At 38.4% G+C, this 21,576-nt stretch overlaps 1 protein-coding gene across 1 annotated transcript in view; it reads right to left on the bottom strand.

Annotated features, from left to right (window-relative positions):
- The window catches only part of CDH6 (cadherin 6), a 107,973-nt gene that overhangs the window by 24,235 nt on the left and 62,162 nt on the right, over positions 1-21,576 (bottom strand). The window contains exons 3-6 of the mRNA XM_055706021.1: positions 5,783-6,077; positions 4,145-4,264; positions 1,950-2,117; positions 257-444 (exon numbers count right to left, since the gene is read on the bottom strand). Of these exons, the coding sequence (XP_055561996.1) occupies positions 257-444; positions 1,950-2,117; positions 4,145-4,264; positions 5,783-6,077 (771 nt within the window). The remainder of the gene's footprint in view (positions 1-256; positions 445-1,949; positions 2,118-4,144; positions 4,265-5,782; positions 6,078-21,576) is intronic.

The raw sequence follows: 21,576 nt of genomic DNA, 5'->3' as shown, positions 1-21,576 counted from the left end.
TTTTTCTGAGTCCCGTCCCACTCCCTAAGTTATTTACTTTCTCAGATCCTTCAAAGTATGTGTATTGGTTTAGCAAAGGAGGGTATAAGAGGAAGTACCCCAATTAACTGTATAGAAATAAATTTACATAGGTCATGTAGAGATTCCTAATAGATAGCATTCAAATTAAGAAACAACACATGCTGCACTACAAATGGAAAACAAGTATAAGTAAACTTGTGACTGCTATTTCAGAGCATAACATTGTGTTGTGTACCTTTTTGACAGTTATAATTCCTTCCTGTGTGTCCTTGTCTGTGGTAATTCCAAACATGTCATATCCATCCCCCTCAGTGATGCTGTATTCAATCTCTGCATTTTCATCCACATCAGCATCATTAGCTTTTATCCTGCCGACTGGTGAATCAGGTGGCATAGATTCAGGAGCTCTAAATTGGTAGGTGCCTATAGCAGACAAAGAAGGAAATTTTGTCAGTCTTATGGTACTTTGGACACCATCTCTCAGCCCTCTGTCCATGCTGGGCATGCACAAATGAGTTAGCAAGTCACTGTGCCTTCAAGCCTTCCTGGGGCAACAGCCTTTAGCTTCTACCTTACTTTCGTGTGGATAAAAGTAACTTATTTTTCTATCTATTTTCAAGTATGAAGGATAAGCATTTTGTTTTCCTACAAATATGTGTCTTTAGCAGCATATTTCTAGACATTATCAGGGCCTCTGTTGGGCATATCAAAATTGTATATGAAAAATGTCTTGAGGCTAAAGGACAAATAGTAAGAACTGCCACAGGCCAATGCAGCTTAGTAACACTAAAACCAAATCCAGCCCAAATGCCTATTAATAATGTGCTACATTGAATTCTCCTCTGAAAAAAACTCTACTTGGGGTATGCTGGCATTATGAAGCTGTATCTTTGGCTTTTATACTGAAGACATTTATGTCCAGAGATGTATAATTAACTCATTGGGGGTAGAGTGCTGTATTTTCTCTTAAGTTGCTCTAATTTAAATGGAAACGCGTTGCCCACAGCTAAGAACAGACTTTGAACTTAAATGACAAGTTGCTTCCAATAACTTTCCCAGTGACTTAACCGCCAAAGCTTGCTGATTTGTCTGATAGTATCTGCAATTATTTTCTCTAACAGCTGCTTTTGACTTTGACACACACTGACACTGTGATATATACACATCACACACTGCAGTGGTTAGACAAAATAAAAAGAAGAAAAAAAGAGTGAGAAATAAGGAAGGAAAGAGAACAAGAGACAAAGAAGGAAAGAGGCAAGGAAGGAAGAGAGAGACAGAGAAGTGGATGAAAGATGAACCACTTATGGTCATGAATGGTCATTAATAGAAATTACTTTCCAACAGATCTTGCTCAACTGATTCCCTCAAATATCACACAGATATCTACCAAATGATCTGAAACAGGGGAAAGAAAATAGTCATAAATATCTGGTATATTTATGTACATGCCTTTGTTTCTGCATGCAAAGAATACAGGAAAAGCCACCGAGGCAAATGCTTCCTGGGTATAAATACTCATTTTGATAGAATTGCTCTTGGGATCATTTTACGCTTAAATAAATATGTTTCAAAGCTTAAATAGAACAGATATCTTAAAATGTAGTCAACCACAACATCTAATAGAAATGATAATGCACAAGAAAAGTTTATGTAAGTCGAAGCTATTTAATAGACAGGAAAAACAGAAGTTGTTTCTGTACATTAATTCACCTCTCAGACTGCCTACTGCAACTGTAGATTTGTTTCCCAGTTACTGCAATTAATCTGAACATGATGCCATTTCTTGATTCTGTGTTCTCTTTTTCTTTCTTAAGGGAAGTTTTATACTCACTAAGTACATGACAGCAGATATCTGAGTTAAAAAATAGACCAAATCAACTTTTGTCTGTTTTAAAGTAAAGACATAGAATGTAAATGTTCCATACTCTGGGGGAAGCGAGGTGGGTTGTCGTTTACATCGGTCAGTGTGATGTTCACAGTGGTGGTTCCTGATAATCCGCCCATCTGGCCTCCCATGTCCTTAGCCTGGATGACCACTTGGTATTGCTCCCTGTTTTCACGGTCCATGTTTAGCAAAGCAGTTTTAATAATGCCTGAAAATATGAAAATTAAAGAGGGGGAGTTCACAAGTAAGGTACTGACTTTGATGGTAATTCTTATTAAGAAAAACCCCACAGCCTAAAGAACAAAACAATCTCCGCGTAACAGGTAAACTTTGCCCAGTACAAATATTTACTTTTATAAGATGACTCATTAAATTATAGACTTGTCATATCATAGCTCAGGCTGCTGTCTATGTGACAGACAATATTAGTGGCATCCCAGAAAGATGTTCTACTTATTTGTGAGTGGTGTTATTTTACATAACTATTTATCCCCTTTCAGTTCCATGCTAAAGTCTCTCACTGAACTGCAAAAGGGCTCTTTGTTCATTATAATGTGCTCCATCTTTTCTCTCCTGTTCTGACAATATTTTTATTTTGACAGATGTGGTAAAAAAAAGAAGAAAGCTAACTTCAGCAAGACATCATTAAAGAGGCAGTACAACAACATTAAATGGGAGAAGAGAAATTAATTAAGAAAATTATGAGCATCCAAGCACGCCCAGGTAAATATATTTCTATTTATACATTGATTTGAATAATTATGCCAGTCACTTCCACCTTTAAAGGAACCAATATCAGTTATGAGGCCAACTCCTACTGAAATTCAGTCATTCAGATTTACCATGAAGCAAAATGTTTGCATTCTCACTGGGTCTCTTAAGGCTAAGAACTGACTCCTTTGTAGGCAAAAGGGGGAAAATCTGAGCACTGAAATCCATGGCAAAATTCACAGCAGCTTCAACAGACTTACTTCACTGTAGGAGTTTTGCAATTGATTTCCACGGCAGGAAGATCAAGCCTGTGGTTTACCTTGCTTCCCCTCTGTACCCCGCACAACCCTCTTGCTAAAAGATTACTGGTGAACTCCCAGCTACATTATCCTTATTATAACTCTAGATAAAGAGCACATAATGCACTGTCCAAGTCAGAATAAGTGCATCAGTGCAAAATCCTTGCTTTTATTATCTAATACCTTATGCTTGAAGGGAAGCTCCCTTTGATCTTGGCTCTCCCTCTTTTCACAATTATGTACCTTTTTTTGCCTCAGGTTTTTCTTTGAGATATCTAATCTGTCCCTCCTTTTCCCTGTCTGAGTGTCTAAGATTTATTTAAGAAACAATGCCAAAACCTGATTAATCATCTGGGATAATCCATTCCTTTCCTGTAAGGATGCTGAGGAGAACAAATTTCTCTAGCTTCCAGCAACCTATCACAGTGGATGTTCCCATTTAAGGAGTTTCTTGAGGTCCTTTGTTTCGTGTTGGATAATTTTGTTTGAAAACTTGGGAAGGGACTGTCTATGTAATCAGATAGTCAGTGGTACAGCAGATTCAGTCAGCCAGAATTCATGTTTTACACGCACAGCTTCCAAAGCTGTTATTCAGTCCATAAAAAAATCCAGTCACTGTGTATAATTTCAACATTTTCCAAAAACAGAACTCAGAAGTTTGGGATTCTATTTGTGATCTTCTAGTATAGCACAACAGCCAATTTTACCTCTTCTGTCATTATTCTTAATTAAGATTTCTTTCATAGAATTAGCATTAAAGTGATATGTTCCAGATGTACAGAAATTATAATTACTTCAAACAAGTTTTGAAGAAATAGGAGAAGAAAAACCCATGAACAAACCCTCAGTCTTAATTTAGCCATTGTGAAGATCTATGAAGATAAAGCACTTTTTTCCACATCCACCTGTTTCTCGTTTTCATATAAAAGCCAACATGTCTGGTTTAATTTCAGCATCCACAATAGTCTCTATACCCACTGCTTGTTAGAAATGACTGAAAACTGGTTCACATCCAGTACTAATTGTATTTATTAGACTTTACTGGTAAGATTAAAATAATGTAGGTGTCATGTTTACAGATGTATCGCTCTATTAAGTTTGTCAGATTTTGCACTGAGTAAGATGCAATCTCTTTGAAGTTTTTGCCTAGTATGTTCTAGCTTGGCTTAGCATGTCATTTTGAATTACAGACATTGTCACAGAATGACAGATAAGGTCCCCTAACCTGTCTCAGATTCGACAGAGAAATATGGTTGTCCCTGGAGAATACTGTAGACAACTTTAGCGCTGTTCCCATACGTAGGATCATCAGCATCAGTTGCGGTGACTTGCACAACAAAGGTACCTGCAATGATAAATGAAAGAAAATAAAAATCCACATTTTTTTTCATGGCCAAGACAGTTTATTATATAGAAAAAAAAATAGCTTAGGTTCAGGTCAAAAGGTTAGGTTTGTGGCAAAAAGTTAGAGATATTCTTATTTTGTAGAAGTTTCTCTGTTGATAAAGGACACGGATACAAAACCAAATAACAGTTGGCTTATTCTCAGTTCATTAAAAATCACATTTATCGATTAGATATGTAGATGCTTCATCATGTTTCTTACAAAGAAACCAGAAGTGCACCCTTCCTCAGATATTGAAGCCATTCAGAATTTTATCTAGGTCAAGGATATACTTTTGCAAATTTACTTATGCTTGTAAGGTATTTGCCCTAGGAATGTAAATCTGTTATTTCTTGTGTCTTCTAGAGAAACAAACGGTGTTAAATCCTAGGCAAAGTGTTAACAGACATAAAAAATGAGCTTAGGTTTTGGTATTTAAAACAGATTTGTGAATAAAATATTCACTTCACATATTAAAATGTGAATATTAGGTTCTCTCTTCTCTAGATGAGATTTCATCCATATGACAAGTCCCATGAATGAGAGGAGAGAGTATGCCCCAAAGTCTTTATTTTTATATTGCTTGAGCTTTATTTTAATCTCATTCTCCATCATGGTTAATTAATGCTTCTCTCCCTGGATATTAATTCAGATTAGAAGAGCGCTTCTTGCAGTTTAACCATCCATTGCTCTCTGACAAAGAAATCAAAATAACCTCCCTAAGAATCAGAGATAAAGAATCCAAACCTGTCAACTTCTCTGGAAAACATCCAATCTCAAAATCTTATTTCAAGGAAGTTGTTCTATTTTCTTTTATTGATTAATTCTTACAGCTTGATACATTTTAAATCAATATAAAGATTTCAATGAACTTCAATGGACTTTGGAGCTCTTTGTTTTTTGCATGAAAAGAGAAACATAGGTTACAGGAAGTTAATGGCATATCTCAGAATTAGTGATGAGTTGACTTGGGTGACAGTTTTCACTCCTGAAGTGTGTACAACCACTTCTGAACCTGTCCTTTTCTTTTCTTTTCTTTTTTCTTTTTTTTTTTACCTTCCTGAACCAAAGAAGGGTTGCTGAACAGATCTAGGGGTGGCATGGACATGCTTAGGTGACCATGGATTACCATATTATTACACTGCTACTAAATCACATTAACAAAGCATATTAAACTCTTTACAGGTGTCATGTAACACAGCTTAGCTCAGCTCACTTTCACTGTAGCTACATCAGATTGTATTTTATTTTTTGTAGTACAACAGAGAGGGTTTCACTTAGCTAACATCTCTGATTTCAGCAAACTGTTGTCCCTATTTTCCTGGAGTTAGTTGTGGTTTTTTAAATGGCTGAAGTACTTTTACTCTAGGCTCTAATAGCAGATGTCTGTATTCAATGCCTGTAAAGTTCGGGTTCTTCGTTAACTCCACAGAAAGAACCCAGACCAGACATTAAAATCAATTATTAGTTAGCACCTACCAATATCTGACATTTCGGGAATGCTGGCATTGTAAACATCCTTTGTAAACATTGGCTCATTGTCATTGATATCATGGATCTTAATGATGAACTCAGATTCTGGTTCCACTGGTCTTCCAGTCCTTCTGTTTATAGCCTGGGCACGGAGTATGTATACAGGCTTTTCTTCCCTGTCTAGTCTCTTTGTGGCCTGGATGTCACCAGTGTTTTCATTGATAATGAAGAGGTCTCCTGCTCCATCTCCAGAAAGGATGTACTTAAGTGATCCATCTCCTTTATCCTGGTCTGAATGCAGCTGGTGGTGAAATGGGAATTGAAACAAAAAAAAAAGAAAAAGAAAGGAAAATCAATAATTGGGACACAGTTCTAGATACTTTAATTGACATCATGATACATGCTTTACTATTAGCAATAGCCACCCAAATCGCCGTACACTGCTTTTGGGAAATGATGATGATACCACAGTAGAAGCAGTAAACTGGTGGACTTGTATCTTGATGTTCAGAATTGAAATGGTCTGCAATATTATAAGAAATTGTCTGAGGAAACCCACAAACTGAAGTTGCAGATCGCTCTCCCAAGCGAAGCACACATCAAACAGATCTAGTGTCCTAGAACGCTAGTGGCTTAGGTGGAATCCTAAGAGTATGTAGGACAGTGAAATCCTGCAGTGGAAAAACAGTGGATTCAGGAATTTCAGTAAGCCAAGAATTAAAAAGTGGCCAGGTCAGCCAGTTCCTGAGTTTAAATTCTGGGTGCTGGGTTTCTATGCCCCATGGACATTATGTAATATATCACACAGTGCACAACACAAAAACATACTAAATACATAGAAGAATAGCAGATAAACACATGCATTCACAAATTTGGCAAATTAAGAGCAGAGACAGGCAGGCATACTAGACCATTACAGCACTGGCAGTGAAGAAGTCAGTTGCCTTATCCAAAGGGACATGGACCAAGATGAAACATGGTGGATGCAGGGGAAAGAAAAAATGATGGTAACTAGCATACAAAGCTTGAGCTGCCCAAACCATTATCTTTTTTTTCCCAGAGATATCCGTGTCTCTTGAAATGCTACTTAGCACACACACAAGGTATGACTGATTAAATCATACTCTCATGGCTGTTCTTTTGATAAAGGCTTATTTATCCCCCCTGGCCTTAAAATCAAGGCTAATCAACTACAATTTATTTTGTTGTTACTTTAGAGAAAATAAAAATTAAAAAAATGAAATAAAAAAAATAAAATGCTTTCTAAAGTCAGGGCATAGGTGATTAAATTCATAGGGAAAAAATGAATTTATTAGGTAGCAGATTCCTGGAAATTGTTGCTTTCATAGAAAAGACATGTTTCTGAGTCAGGAAAGTTGGATTTTCTCAACCAGTTCTTTGCTTCTCTTTTCCAACACAGAAGTTAAAAAAACCCAGAGAAACCTACTAGACTGTGTGGCAAAGTACTCAGCATTGCTGTATGGTATGCTTTGTAGAAGAGAAAGATTTGTAGGTTGGAAGAATGTAGAAATTTTCACATTGACATTACCAATACCTGGCTATGCCCCTACCATACTGGAAAGGCAGCTTCCAGCATGACCATATGGTCAATGTTTTGGGCTTCCTCCAACTTTCTCCCAGATCAGTGCTATGCTGATGACCTACTTGGTGGCACAGCGTCCCACTATGTGTGCTTATGCCTACGGTCCTCACAGAAGGCATGCTCCATGCAACAAGTCTGCCTTTAAAAGCAAAACTCTTTGTCACCACACATACCAGAAGTGTTCAATAATACAAAATATCATAACCGTAGCATGGTTAATTGTTAGCAGACGTGCTGAGGCACTCTTCTTAATTTTTCCTTCAGGGAGAAAATGGGCACTCTATGTAATTCCTGCACAGAGCCCTTTCTCTTGATAATAAGAATACAAATAAGTAGCTTGTATGCAGCATTTTTCATAAGCAGATTTCAAAACCCTTCACAAAAGTGTCAATATCATTTGCTCTGTTTTTTTTTAATAACAAAGCATAGAAACTTGAAGTTTCCCAGAAGGCTGGACTTAGAACCTGGAACAGAGCTTAGGTCTCCTGAGTCCCATTCAATTGGCCAATACACTTGGCCATAGGGCCCGAGGAATTATATGATTTACTAGATATAACCTCAGCTTCTGATGAGTATCTGTTAGACCTAAGAAGTCAAGACTATAAGTCTATTGTGGGAAGTAATTTCAATAGGTTTTTTGAGTATAATTTTCCTCAAAGGCAACCTGCAACAGAAAAGGCATGAAAAGAATGTTGTCTTTAAAACTGTCTATTTTTTATGACTCTTTCACACCAAATAATCAACTCTTGTTTGCCTTAAAAGCCTCTTTAACTTTGTCTGTATCATACTGGGACAGAAATATTCCTCGGTAACAGACTATCATTAATTCATATGAATAATGGAATAGTGCTGTTGTGAGACTTGTTATAGGCTGAACTCCCAATCTAATTTTTATCATAGTTTTAATTAAAACTGGTTTCAATGAACAAGTTAGCAAAAAAGGTCAAGCTAGAAAAGGTGTTGGAACCACTGGGAATTGTCTTCCACAATATTCTTTACCTAGCCCAGACCACCTAAAGAGCTAAAAATGGAAAGTCCTGTGATTTTTTTCAAGTCAATTGTTTCAGAAATTTCCACACCTCTTCTGCAAATAATCTACCTGTGAAAGATTGACTGTGACTTTGGTTATCAAGTCAAAGTATATCTTAGTGTAGTGACTCATCAATATAGAGAATGAGGTGTTCTTCACCAAAGGTTTAATCTCTAGCCCTTCAGCAAAAGTGCTAACTTTTGAAAATAAACTTTGACAAGATGTTTTTCAACTTCAGTACCTTCAGTTTTACAAATTTCCTAAGACATGACAGAACAAAGAAGTATTCAGTCGGCCAGGCTGTATGTGGATTATTTCCTGTGAGAGCAGGACCTGAGGGAGGTCACGTCATATGTACCAATGTATATTATGTACAGCTAAGGCTGGCTGAATGCCTACTCTTCAAACCCACAGCGAACTTACAGTGTGTCATCATGTGTGGCCTCAAGAACATGATTGTTCCCTTCTTTTTTGAAAATAATTGGTTTTATGTATTGGAAAAAACAAGCAGATCTCCAGAGAAGTTTCTCATAAATTGTAAATGTGTAACGTTCAGTTGTTAGGAAAATATACAAAAAACTTATTTATTATTTTAGATTACATTATCTGTCCTTGACTGTTTACTTGGTAGAAAAGTTTTGCCCAGGACAAGACAATCATCTGTTTTATCTTTTCTTAAGTGTCAGTTTATCTTGGAAGCAATATTTTGTCTGTGTGACCTATACGAAGGAGGAAATTGCTACTGTAACCAGGTTAAAAAAAAAATAAATTGGAAATAAAATTAAAGGAGAAAGAAGTGGTGCAAGCTGAGGTCAAAAGAAGAGCCTGGAGGGGAGATGCACTTAAAAATACAGTTGATGGTTTTGTAATATAAAACTTAACACTATTGTTAGGTTATGAAGATGAAATGAGTGGTAATAACCCTCCCTTTCCTTTTAAGCTGAAGTTATTTTTCACTCTCTAGACACCTCACTGCAAAGAAAGTTTGCTGTGATGAGATAGGTGTATAAATTATACTGCAGATGCTTTTAGCAGCACTGATCCTAGGCAATGCAAAATATTATAGTTTCACTCTAGTTTCACTCTGTGTGCTAACCTGTGTTGCAAGAGTGTCCATTATCTTCGGTGTAAAGTTGGTCAGATAAATGGGCCATGTCAGATAATCATGGGATAGAATAAAATGTTTGGGACGCAGTGCTCATGTCATCTGAGCTGTATCATATTAATATTCCTCAAGACAAAATTACTTCAGCCAAAGGTTTTTAGGACTCCACATAAAGGTAGATTTTTTATTTCCACAGGAACTCAGCATTACTCAATGGCATTCATTTCAATTGGTGACTGAACTGAGCAATACCCCAAGGGTAAGCTAAATTGTGAAGAAGTAAGTCTATGCAATAAAAAGTAAATGCATCAGCAATTGCACTGTATTAATATTATAGTAAATTGATTCATTCAGAATGTAATCTGAACACTTTTGTGAAATCATCCATCAATCACTGGCTAAGGCTGAGGATGAATGACAAATTATAGATTTTACTATGCCCTAGGCATACTTTTACTCATTTTACTTTAATACCACTGTTAAGTGAACCATCTGGTTTGCTTTTAATGACTTGCAGTCAGGTATAAACTGTCCAGCCTTTGTCTTTCTTCTGCCCCTCTCAAATGTCCTGTCTCCAAATGTTCAAATACATCTGCCTGAAAACAGGGAAGGCTTCACGCCTCCATCAAGAGGTGTTTAAAGTGCACACAGGACTGCAGCATTAGTTGCCTGTATTGGACATTCTGCGTATTGTCAAATTCATAATCATTTTAACAGGAGACTTGTTTTGTTTTTTGGGTTTCGTTGGTTGGTTGGTTGTTTTTTTCAAATTAGCCACAGTCTGGAGTAGCCTCTTCTCCAAAGTGTCTCTGGCAGAACCCTCTGAAAGCACCAAGGGCAGTAGCAACGGGGTATCTTCAGCACAACAAAAAGGAAAAGGCAAGTGAATGCTCTGCTCAAAGCACAGGTACTGTGAACATTTTTTTAATTATTATTGTTATTATTTCCAGAGTGAATATATTTACAGCTTTTGTGTTCATCTCCAATACACAGTATTGCTTCACTTTAAAACAACACTCCAGGAAAATTTTACCAGAGTTAAAAAATTGGGTTGGACCCATGCTACACACACAGGAATTACTTCAGCAAAGCATCTGAGAAGAATTTAAGTGCATCTTTCACGTGAATTTGCAGTAAGACTATAAGATGATGTGGCATGAAAACAGCAGATCCAATTGGCATTAAGTTGCACAATTCATTATTGCCCATCTCTGGTATTATAAAGTCACAAATCTACGCCAAAACATCGGCAGCACTTCCAAAAGAAGCAGCATGGGTGTGTTTGAAAAGAGGTGAGGGATAGCGGCTCCCTGGGTAGGTCACGCCAGGGCCTGGCAGCCAAGGCCTGTCCCACCGCCTCAGCCAGGAGCCAGGCAGCCAGGGGCACTGGGGCAGCCCCAGCCACAGGGCACCACCCTGGGGACAGAGACAGGCAAAGGCCAGGTCAGACATGAGCCCATAGGTGGGCCTGGCTTGGCAGGGCTGTGGGGAGCTGCAGATCAGCCCTGCTGCGGCATCCCTACAGCAGGGCCTGACAGCCCTGGAGGCTGACACGGGGTCCTGGGCCTTGGGCAGGGTTGGGGGAGCCCCAGGGGCCTGGCATGGGGTCCTGGGCCATGGAAAGATGTGGGGAACCCTGGCCTAGGCAGGGACAGTCAGGGTTGGCAGTGCCCCAGGGCCCCAGGGCCCTTTCCTAACCATGCTAAAATCACCTTAGTATGAAACTGTATGGAACAGCAGTGCCAAAACGGTAAAAAGCAAGTGAGATCCCATGTATTTTAACAGGTTAAAGCTAATCACTAACTTTTTTTTATTTGTTTAAGTGGAATACATCAGAGAGGAGCGGCTTTCTAGCACACGTATTTGTAATAAGGTTGTACTAAAAATGTACTTTTATAGTGGTGGTAATTAAATTCCAAATAATTGAAATTGTAGGAAGTAGATATTCTCCAGAATGAAATAACATCTCTCCTGTACCTCACTCTATAACACTGATTTAAACAGGACAGTTAATCTCATTTCTGAAGTAGCTTTAGATTATGCCAGAGAGCTGTAAATTGCAGTTTAGCTCCCGCTAATATCATATTGGTGGTTATGATGCCTGGCAGTTTGGTGGGTAAAATAGTTTTCCATTCATCCTACAGACCAAGTTCTCTTTCATATTGTGAATGTAACACCCTACTTGCTGAATTTCAGAGTGGTTACTGAACATCTGCAAAGATCAAACTCAATTGACCTTGGGATGTACACACTGAAAGATCAGCCTATAATTATCCAGAAATAAGCTGTCTGTTGCATCTTACTATTTGTTTGTATTTAGAAGATTCTGTATTTAGAAGCTGTTCTGGGCTTGCTCTGTTCACCTTTTTTCTCCTGACACAATAATGAAATAGAAACCAATTATTAAAACAGTAAGCAAGCAGTTGGTAGGTAGCTAACAAAGAGAATCACAAGTTTACTCTTCGCAGTATTCATAGCGCATGATTTCACTGCAAACTGAATAGGTCCAAACACCAGAGTCCTGTCTATGTAATGAACAAATTTAACCAAATGTATTGCTTGAGGTTACACAGTGCAATGCCAGAGCATTCAGAAAAAACTAAAGCACTCTAAATGAGACTGCTAATACCATAATATTAAGAATAATAACAATTTCGCACTCTTCCCTGTCTCTCCTGGTGCTCTATACCCCTATAGCATCACCAACCTCCTCAATTTATATCATAACACCATTAATATCACCAAATAATCAGCACCAAAGGTTTTGCTCCACTTGGTGACTCTGTGTTAAAGGGAAAATGGCATTGTTTTTGCACATTAGGTAATAAGTATTAATGTATATTTTGCTGAAGTTTAAGTATATTAAGCTTCTTGGTAATGTATAAAACTTACCACCAAACCATTGTATATGTGGTCCACATAAACACACACTATATCATGTATTATCAGATTAAATTCCTACACAAAGATTTCTTTTAAGCCATAAAAGAACCGTTCTTCTAAAAAGATATTCCACAGGATCCACAGGGAGATCCAGCATCACCAGAAATGACAGATCTCCAATGGACATGTGTGCCATGTTCTTATGGCCTCAATTATGCTAAGCTCTGGTTCCTTCCATGCTCCACATAATCTATCTGACTCAACCTAACGTAAAGCATCCTGCTCCCCCTCATATCACTTAGCCCACTGCATGCTACTGTAGGCCTCCTGCTCCTGCCCTTGCCTGCAAATCCTCTTGACTGCAAAATGCTGCTATTTCTTGTGTTCTGTACAAACTAGCTGGAGAAGAGACAGCATGGGCTGTGGTTGGTGGCAGTTCATATGTGTATTTATGGAAACAGCCAGCTGACCAAACAGTCAAGGCACAATGTAGATTTGTCTTATGCAGTTACTGGTTTTTTAAACTGCATATGAAATTAATGGTTATGACACCTTTATTACTCTGTAAAATTTAATTGAAAGCAGTTAATGAAATTAAGAATTATTTAGAGGACACCAACAGGCAGAAATAGAGACTAGACTGCTGAAGCTAGTTATCTGCTCAGGTCAGGTATCTGGAGGGTTATGTCAAGACTTAGGTACTTAAAACTTAGGGACTAATATTTTAAAAATGTATCTTAATTTTCTGGTAAAAATGGGAGGTTAGATGCTAAAAAAGAATTTGGAAGACAATGGGAGAAAGATGCTACAGTGCCTCCGACTCTCCTTGGCATTTATAGAAACAAGAAGAAATGATTCCTTCCCATTCTGATATAAAGCAATTTGAAGATTATATGAAGATTAATACTCTACAGCCTCAAAAGAGCTGGAGAGCTGGAGTTTGAAGTAAGATTCAAGCACTGTAATTTTCAAAGAAAATAACATAAAAAAATACATTTGACAAGGTTAAAAAAGAAATGCAAACAAACCCAGCCTTACTAGATCACAGCACCATGATTTAAATAGACAGGTTAGAGAGCTGAGCAGAGAAGAACCTATGAAGTTCAACAAAAGCAAGTGTGAGGTTCTGCCCCTGGGGAGGGACAGCTCCATGCACCAGCACAGGCTGGGGGCTGACCTGCTGGGAGGCAGCTCTGCAGAGAAGGACCTGGGAGTGCTGGAGGACAAGTTGCCCATGGGCCAGCAGTGTGCCCTGGTGGCCAAGAAGGCCAATGGGATCCTGGGAAGCATTAGGGGTAATGTGGCCAGCAGGTTGAAAGAGATGATCCTCCCCCTCGGCTTGGCCTTGATGAGGCCACATCTGGAGTGCTGTGTCCAGTGCTGGGCTCCCCAGTTCAAGGGAGACTGGGAACTACTGAAGAGGGGCCAGTGGAGGGCTGCGAAGATGACAAGGGGGCTGGAGCATCTCCCTGATGAGGAAAGGCTGGGAGAGCTGGGCCTGTTTAGCCTTGAGAAGACTGAGTGGGGACCTTATCAATGTCTACAAATATTTTAAGGGCAAATGTCAAGAGGATGGGGCCATGACCTTTTCAGTGGTGCCCAGTGACAGGGCAAGGGGCAACAGCCACAAACTGCAAGACAGGAACTTCCATCTCAATATGAGGAAGAACTTTTTTACTTTCAGAGTGACAGAGCAAGTAGAACAGGCTGCCAAGAGAGGCTGTGGGGTCTCCTTCTCTAGAGATATTAAATACCCACTTGGAAGCGATTCTGTGCAACCTGCTCTGTGTGAACCTGCTTTAGCAGGGGGTTGGAGTAGATGATCTTCACAGGTCCCTTCCAACCCTGATGATTCTGGGATTCTGTGAGTCCAGACATACAACTGTCAGCACTTCTACACAGGGGCTGTATTTAAACTGTTACAACAGGCACTTAAAAGATTGTGTGCTTAGATTCCCACTTTTTTGTCTCTCCTCACAAACCCAGGATCTGCTGTCCTAGAGCAATCGGCAGTCTTGAATGTTCCTCACTTTCTTGACTGTACAGATATCATAGTTTATAGAATATTTCAATTAGTTAATTATATATAAGTGATTAGTTTATTACAGTAAGTAGAGTTCCTATGCTATAGTTAATACAGTAAACCTGAATATGGCTCAGTGTGACTGATTCCCAAGTATTTGAGTTTCTTAATGTAGTTTTAATTTGCTTGGTTCCCACCATGCCTTGTGAAGAAAAAGGTGCAACAGGTACACAGTTTCTATTTGAAGAAATTGCTTCTCTGGTGATTAGAAAGAACCTTGTTTCCCAGATTAGATGTGCTGGGTTTGGGCCAGCATTATTTTTCTGTTTTAAGAACTTCCTCCCACATATATAGATTCTTCCTCATGCAGCATTTATAGATAATAATTCCATATGCTCTCATTATTTTTCTTTGCTAGGCTACCAGCCTATATACAGTCTTTGCTTGCAAAATAGGCACTTCTGAGACCTCAGCTGGAATCCTGCTTATAGCCACAGTCGCTCATTTTCAAGTCAAGTGGATTCCAAAAAAAGCCAGTAAAGAAAAGGCCAGATATGAAGGGCTGATGATCCTAGCCATTTTTCTGTAATTAATTGCTGCATTTCAGTTGGCCTTTCTTCTGTGTGAATGGACATAGGTCTTTGAACAACAATGTTAATATTTTCATATCTGTATTAGACTTGAGTACAAACATTTACCATTTCCATTGCTATATCAAACTAGCTTCTTGCTGTCTAAACCACTTCCTGACTAAAACACTCAGGTTTTTCTCCTTCTCCTGCAGTTTCTAATTTATGACCATTCATTGTGTATTAGATTAATTTTTTTTTAGTACCTCCTATTTCATAAACATTGCATTTCTCTTCCTGATTCTATTCCTTTCATTTTTAAGATCACTCTTTTCTTCCTGTAGGATATTCCAATCAGCAATAAAGGATAAGATTCAGTACTGAAAACAAGAATGCAAACATTAAATCTGTAATAAATTAATGAAATAGAGCACTTAATAATTACTGAGGTTATACGAGGTTTCTGTATTTTGAGGTGTTGGTTTCTTTGGAGTTATTGCAATATATACTATGTCCTATTTGTATTGTGCTTACTTTTTTGGTCTATAAGACTTTGTATAGCAGAACCAGAAATACTCTAAACCCTGGCTCATTCAGCTGTGGAATCCTATTAACTTAATAATATATAACAGGCTGTGTTTTTATAGAAAGTTCCTATCTACAAGCTACTTTGTTTAAGGAAATCGTATCAGCCCTGATTGCATGGAATCAGGTAGATTAGAAGAAAACCTCAGTAAAAATTGAAAGAGTAATGTAAAAAAAAATTAAAGCATATAGGGATCCAATAGTTGGACTATTAAAATGTAAATAAAATGTTTTATTAAGACAGCCACCTCAGTGTATAACAGGCAAAGGGTTAAACAACAATACCCCTTAAGGGCCTCCTTCAACATAAGTACTATTTCTTAGCTCTAACCCTGCAGTTTTTACACACACACACACCCCCTGATATTCAAGAAGGAAAAAAATGCTAGAATTGCACCCACTGAAAATGGGGACAAAAGCTAGATGTCAGATAGAAGTGTTCAGTAACTGCAGTATTACCTGCAAAAAAGATTGTCCTGATATCAAGAACTACCGGAGGAATAAAAAAGACATCTTGAAAAAAACACCAGGGTGATGCTATCTTTCTGTTTCTTGAGAGTATAAAAATGTCAGTGAACTTTCTCATTCATTCTCAAAAGTAGTGCCAATCTCTTCCCTGTAAATGAAGGACAGAAGAGAAGCTAAAACCAGTTTTGTGCTGCTGAACAACTTCAGAAAATACATGGACCAATAAGCACTAAGCATTTTTCAAGAGTCAGAAGCAACCAGGTACTGAAAAGGCAAACAGAATAAAAGATGGTGGCACCCGATTTCAAACCAACCAACCAACCACAACATAGAAAAGGCACTATAATAAGAACATAGGGCTCTGGAATGAAAAAAAAAAAAAGAGAAAGGGCAATGGAATAAGAATTTTTCATTAGACCAGGGATGAGAGGCAAACTGCTCTCACTTTGGAGCCTCCAGGCTCACACCCCCCAGTCAGGCTGGAAGGCTCCTTTCATTCTCTTCTTGTGAGGGCTATATGTGAGGCCACATGGCCTGAGATAGACAGAGACAACAGTCTGGCTGATGTTACGATCCTTGGTTTCTGGAATAGGCTGCCCAAACTGTAGTCAGGAACCTGTTGTTCTAAATGTATGAAGCTAAGAATAAACATCCATTTGGTGACTCACATCTTTATTACACACCCTTCAAAATCACAAATGGTTTTTCTAACCTGAAATACAAACATGTGGCCACAGCTAATCAGCTTTGCAAGAAATCGATTGGAAAGTGTCAATGTTTTCAACATTGCCTAGGGCCTATGAACTTTTTTCCCTCCTGGGTTCCCCAACTGCTTCTGTTCTTCATTGTGATGAAACAGGGATGATGGCAGCATAGCTATCATCCCACTCTGCACTACCTCATATTTGAAAGGTCCCTTATTCTGTTGGCCCTTCTCTCTAGGGGCAACTTGTTATCAGATCTTATAAAGGTGTCATGTTCTCTTGAGCTGAGCGCTGGTAATACAGTTTTATTAGTTCCTCTTCCTGTTATCTCTAAGCACAATTAAGGCAGGAATTTACAGAGTTTGCATGTACAAAGACAAACAGGTCCTTACTTTGTAAGGCATAAGGGACTGTGGTGTCCAGTCTGACTTCTACACATATAGGCCCTTGAATTTCATGTTCTTTTATCAAACTTGCTTTTCTTTTAATTACTCTATAACAGTAAGAAAGATAGCCAGTCTTCCTTTTAGGCTCTAAGGAACTCAAAACAATTTTGCCTCTGAGTTAATAACTGACTTCTCACTTAAAAAAAAAAAAATAATCCTTTGTTGTAAACTGAATTTTCCCAGTTTTACTTACACCAGTTGGGTCTCATTATGCCTTGGTCTGAAAGATCAAAGAGCCCTCTCCAGCTAAACAGTAGTGATGGTAACAGAAGAGCATTGTACAGACTTCTACAATTACCCTCACAAAAGCACCGAGATCTGGTTGCTCTCTTAATGAAGGCCAAGGCAGTTTAAACACCTGGTTTATGCTTTTTGGTCCATCTGTTTCAGGATCTGGCATTTCTTTATCATACTGACAATCATCCCTTTTTGCCAATGTTTTTAAACTGTGTGGTAGCCGCAAAGATTTGATTTAGTTGAGGCATCAGCATTAACTTACCAAAACGTATGAAAAACTCAGCCACCCCCACGCTTGTCATACCTTAGCTCATGTAGCAAGAAAACTCTCTTACATGAATAGCTGAGGTGAAGGTTAGGAGGGATAAAAAATTATTTTCTTACCTAGTGTATGCATTTCACTGATCAGGAATGAAAATTCAAGCCTGTAAATTCTTGAAAGCCATAAAGAGATGTACAAGTCATTTTGTTTTAGAAGATAGACTTTCTTATCACTGCAAATTTACCACCATAACTGAATAGTCAGTCGCTGGATTCAAGTGTGAGTCTTAAAGACGAATTTAGGAAATCAGTTTGAGGTATCACTGATGATTTTCTTGGTATAAAAAAAAAAATACAAACAAGTAGTGAAGCACATTTAAGTGTGTCTCTGACAAAACAGAAGATATGCAAAGGAAAGACAGGCTTGTAGCCGCAAACACAGGACTGACAGGTTTTAGCATTGTCTCTGTCACAGCTCTTGTCTGATCTTAGACAGATCACTATTTGATGCTTCTACATTCTCCCTGCAGTAAAATGTGGGCAGTTAACAATGTCCAGTTCTGTATGTAATGATTATAACATGATCTGAGAGCCTTGGGTGTAATTTGTTCTGTGTTGGTTTGTGGAAAGACTGAGAATTGTTCAGCTGGAGGAAAGATTAGCAATACTGTGGCTTTGCTACAGCCCGCTGAATTTAGAGGTTGGGGGAATAGCCTATTCCTAATCTAGCCACAACGCAAGGAAATTGAATTGCTCTCAGGTATTTGTTATTATCCACCAGCTGAAGGTTACTGTCATCACAGGCTGCCTAAGGGATGGGGTAGATGGGGGAGTTTCTGCACCCTGGGGCTAGCTATATTACTTCAAGTAACAGTTTGAGGTATCTTAAGACATACTCCGTGGTAAAGTGAAAAGGAATACACATGCGTTCATTTCCACCAGGTGAGCTGTGGGGTTAGGAAAATTAAGTGCCTAGCTTGTAATGATTTTCAGCAGGAATACACTGAGTTCTAAAGGGATGCGTGTCTCCCTGGGAAATGTCTCCCCTAAACCTCCATTTTTCAGTAAGAATTGTGCATACAATTCAAGAGCAGCAACTTTCCTTATAGCTGTTTTTCAAGTCAGAGCAAAATAGTTTCAATATCCTGATATCTTTGTATCTGAAAGACAGGTGAAAAGGTACTTACAGCATCATTAATGTACCTGTACTTTTTAAGCTTACTAATTAATATATAAACTATGTCCCGTTTTCCTTTTTTGCAAGAAAAGATACTGAGCCAAAAGGTCCATATATATATATATATATAAAATCTTTTAAAAATTACACAGGAAAAAATAATCATATGAGGTTTTTTGTGCACCCAGCCATTTTACAGTGGAATACCTTTGTTGGTTTTATCTAAATATTTTTCAGTTAATTTGAAGATCTTCAACTGACTATAGTGGGACTTCTGTCCTGTACTGCATTACTCATTCAAAAGGAGAATTCGCATAGTAGTAGATGACAGCAGGTATTCTACTGACTTTAAGAGAACATTTTTATTTTTTTTCAGAAAAGAGTACATTCAACAAACATGCACTTATAAGTAAAAACTTGTTTTAATACATGTTCCTTAGTCTCTAAATTATGTGATATATAGTTAGTGAAATCAGTCTCTATTATATGCCCAGCTTTGATTGCCTTTGATTTTTTTAGGGAATTTACCCAGGGACGGTTATTTCCTCTTTATCAGTGGTCAGAATTATCCATTTCATCACCGAGAAAATGTTTTCTTTGGACTCATAGACTTTCAAAAATCCCTTAAAATTATATGGTAGGCAAATACAGCACCTTAATTAAGGTATATGAATAAGTACATTTCTAATTCATTGTAAACCTCTATTCTCCTGTGGGAGTAGGGGAAAATATGTCTTAAAGATGAACTAGGAAAAAAATAAAACAAAAAAACCCCTTGGCCTAATATACAGAAATGTTTTTTTCTGGAATATAGTTGAATAAAACATCAGGCTTCTTCAGCAAGTAACAGCTTCTGACTACTCCCTGATGGATGCGCTTGAAAGCAAATTCTCATCCTTTGCTTACTGACAAAGGTGACCCTTTGATATTCTGAGCACTTGACGCTGACAATCAAATCCTGAAATATGTGTATGAATTTTATATGCTACGTAAAAGTGTGTGTGGCAGGGAGGAAAGTAGGGGGATGGAAAAGGGAGGATATAGACAAACACTAATACAAATGAGAACCCATATTCAGATTTAAATGAAGACTTAACAAGAAGGAAATTAATTCATGTCCACAGGTTTAGTTGAGTCTTTAATCTATTTGCATGCCTGGATCATCTATTTTTACAGTTCAGAAGCTGGGGAAAGGAAAAATATCTCCATACTATCATGTTCCCCAACCTTATTTCTAAACAAGTTTGTGTTCTGTAAGCAGATAAGGATTTGTGAAAGACAGCAGGTACACAATCTAAGAGGCTGCACATTTAAATTTCAACAGGACAGTCTTGAGGAAGGTTGCTCAACAAGGAACCTTAGCTAAGGCTGCCATTAAGTAGATTTTTCTTTCAAATGAGGGTTCCTCAAAGTGTATGTGGAGGGAAGGCTTGCATGACTTGAATGCTGCAACAGAAGGATGTAGGTAGGCCCTTTAGAAAGGCCAGGCCAGGAAGGCAAGGAGGTGGATTAACACAAGATCAGCTCAAATAGATGGAGTTTTGCCTTGAAACAGGTGACAAATCAGTCAAGAACTTGTGAATAAGAGGACAGACCCACACAAGACATCATGGTAGGCATCTGCTACAGACTGCTTGTTCAAAGAGATGCAGTAGATGAAGCCTTCTTTAGACTGATGGAGGAAACCCTGTGATTGTAGGCCAGTACTCATGGGGGACTTTGATCATTCTGATGTTTGCTGGATAGGTAATATGTCTGTATGCAAACATATGACAATTTCTTGACCCAGGTGATTGATGAGTTGGCCAGAGGATGCATCATGTTGGACCCATTACTCATGAATAAAGAAAAAATGCTCAAGGGTATGAAAGTGCAATTTGCCCACAGGCCCCAAAGATCCTTGAGCCTAGCAGAAAATTCTGGTGGAGTGAAGCATTTTCCACAGCAGACAAAAACCAATAAATTAGGTGCCTTTCAAGTAAATTGGACAAACTCAGCAGGACAACATTGGCTGCATCTAGGGATGGTGATGAAATGTTTTGGGTTTTTTTTTTTCTATAATGTCTGAAAAGTCAAAGTCATTGGGGAAAGTTCTTAAATTCTGAAAATAGGGTAAGTCACAGCCATTCTAAAGTAAGGCATGAAGAAGGATCTGGGACCTAGGGACTCTCCAGCTATACCTCAGCTCCAGGCAAGGCCATAAAGCAAATCCACTTGGAAGCTAAATTCAAGTACACGAAGGAAAACAAGATGATTTGGAACAACCAACACAGATTTAAAAGTGGAAAATCATGCTTAACTAACCTGATTGCCTTCCATGATGGCATGGATTGCACTGTGGACAAGTAGAGAGTAGTGGATATTGCATGACTTTAGCAAGGCCTTTGACATAGTCTCCCATAGTACCCTGAGAGACAAATCAGTGAGATATGGACTGGAAAAATGTCCAACAAGGTGGGTGGAATATTGTTTCGATAGTCAAGCTCAAAGGGTTGTGATCTGTGGTACGTCTGATCTGGTAGCTGATAACTAGTGAAGTTCTTCAGGGGTTGATACTGGGGGCCAATGTGGCTTAATACCTTTATTAATGGCTCAGATGATGGAATACATCCGCAGCAGTTTTGCAAATCATAAAAAGATGGAGTGAAGCACTTTCAATACTGAGAAGGTAGAGCTGCTACCTGGAGGGCCCTGAACATCCTGGAGAAA

Source organism: Falco cherrug, chromosome 3, assembly GCF_023634085.1.
Source record: "Falco cherrug isolate bFalChe1 chromosome 3, bFalChe1.pri, whole genome shotgun sequence".
In the NCBI taxonomy this organism is placed as follows: domain Eukaryota; kingdom Metazoa; phylum Chordata; class Aves; order Falconiformes; family Falconidae; genus Falco; species Falco cherrug.
Note: the sequence above shows the minus strand (reverse complement) of the source record. Positions and strands in the feature narration are given on the sequence as shown.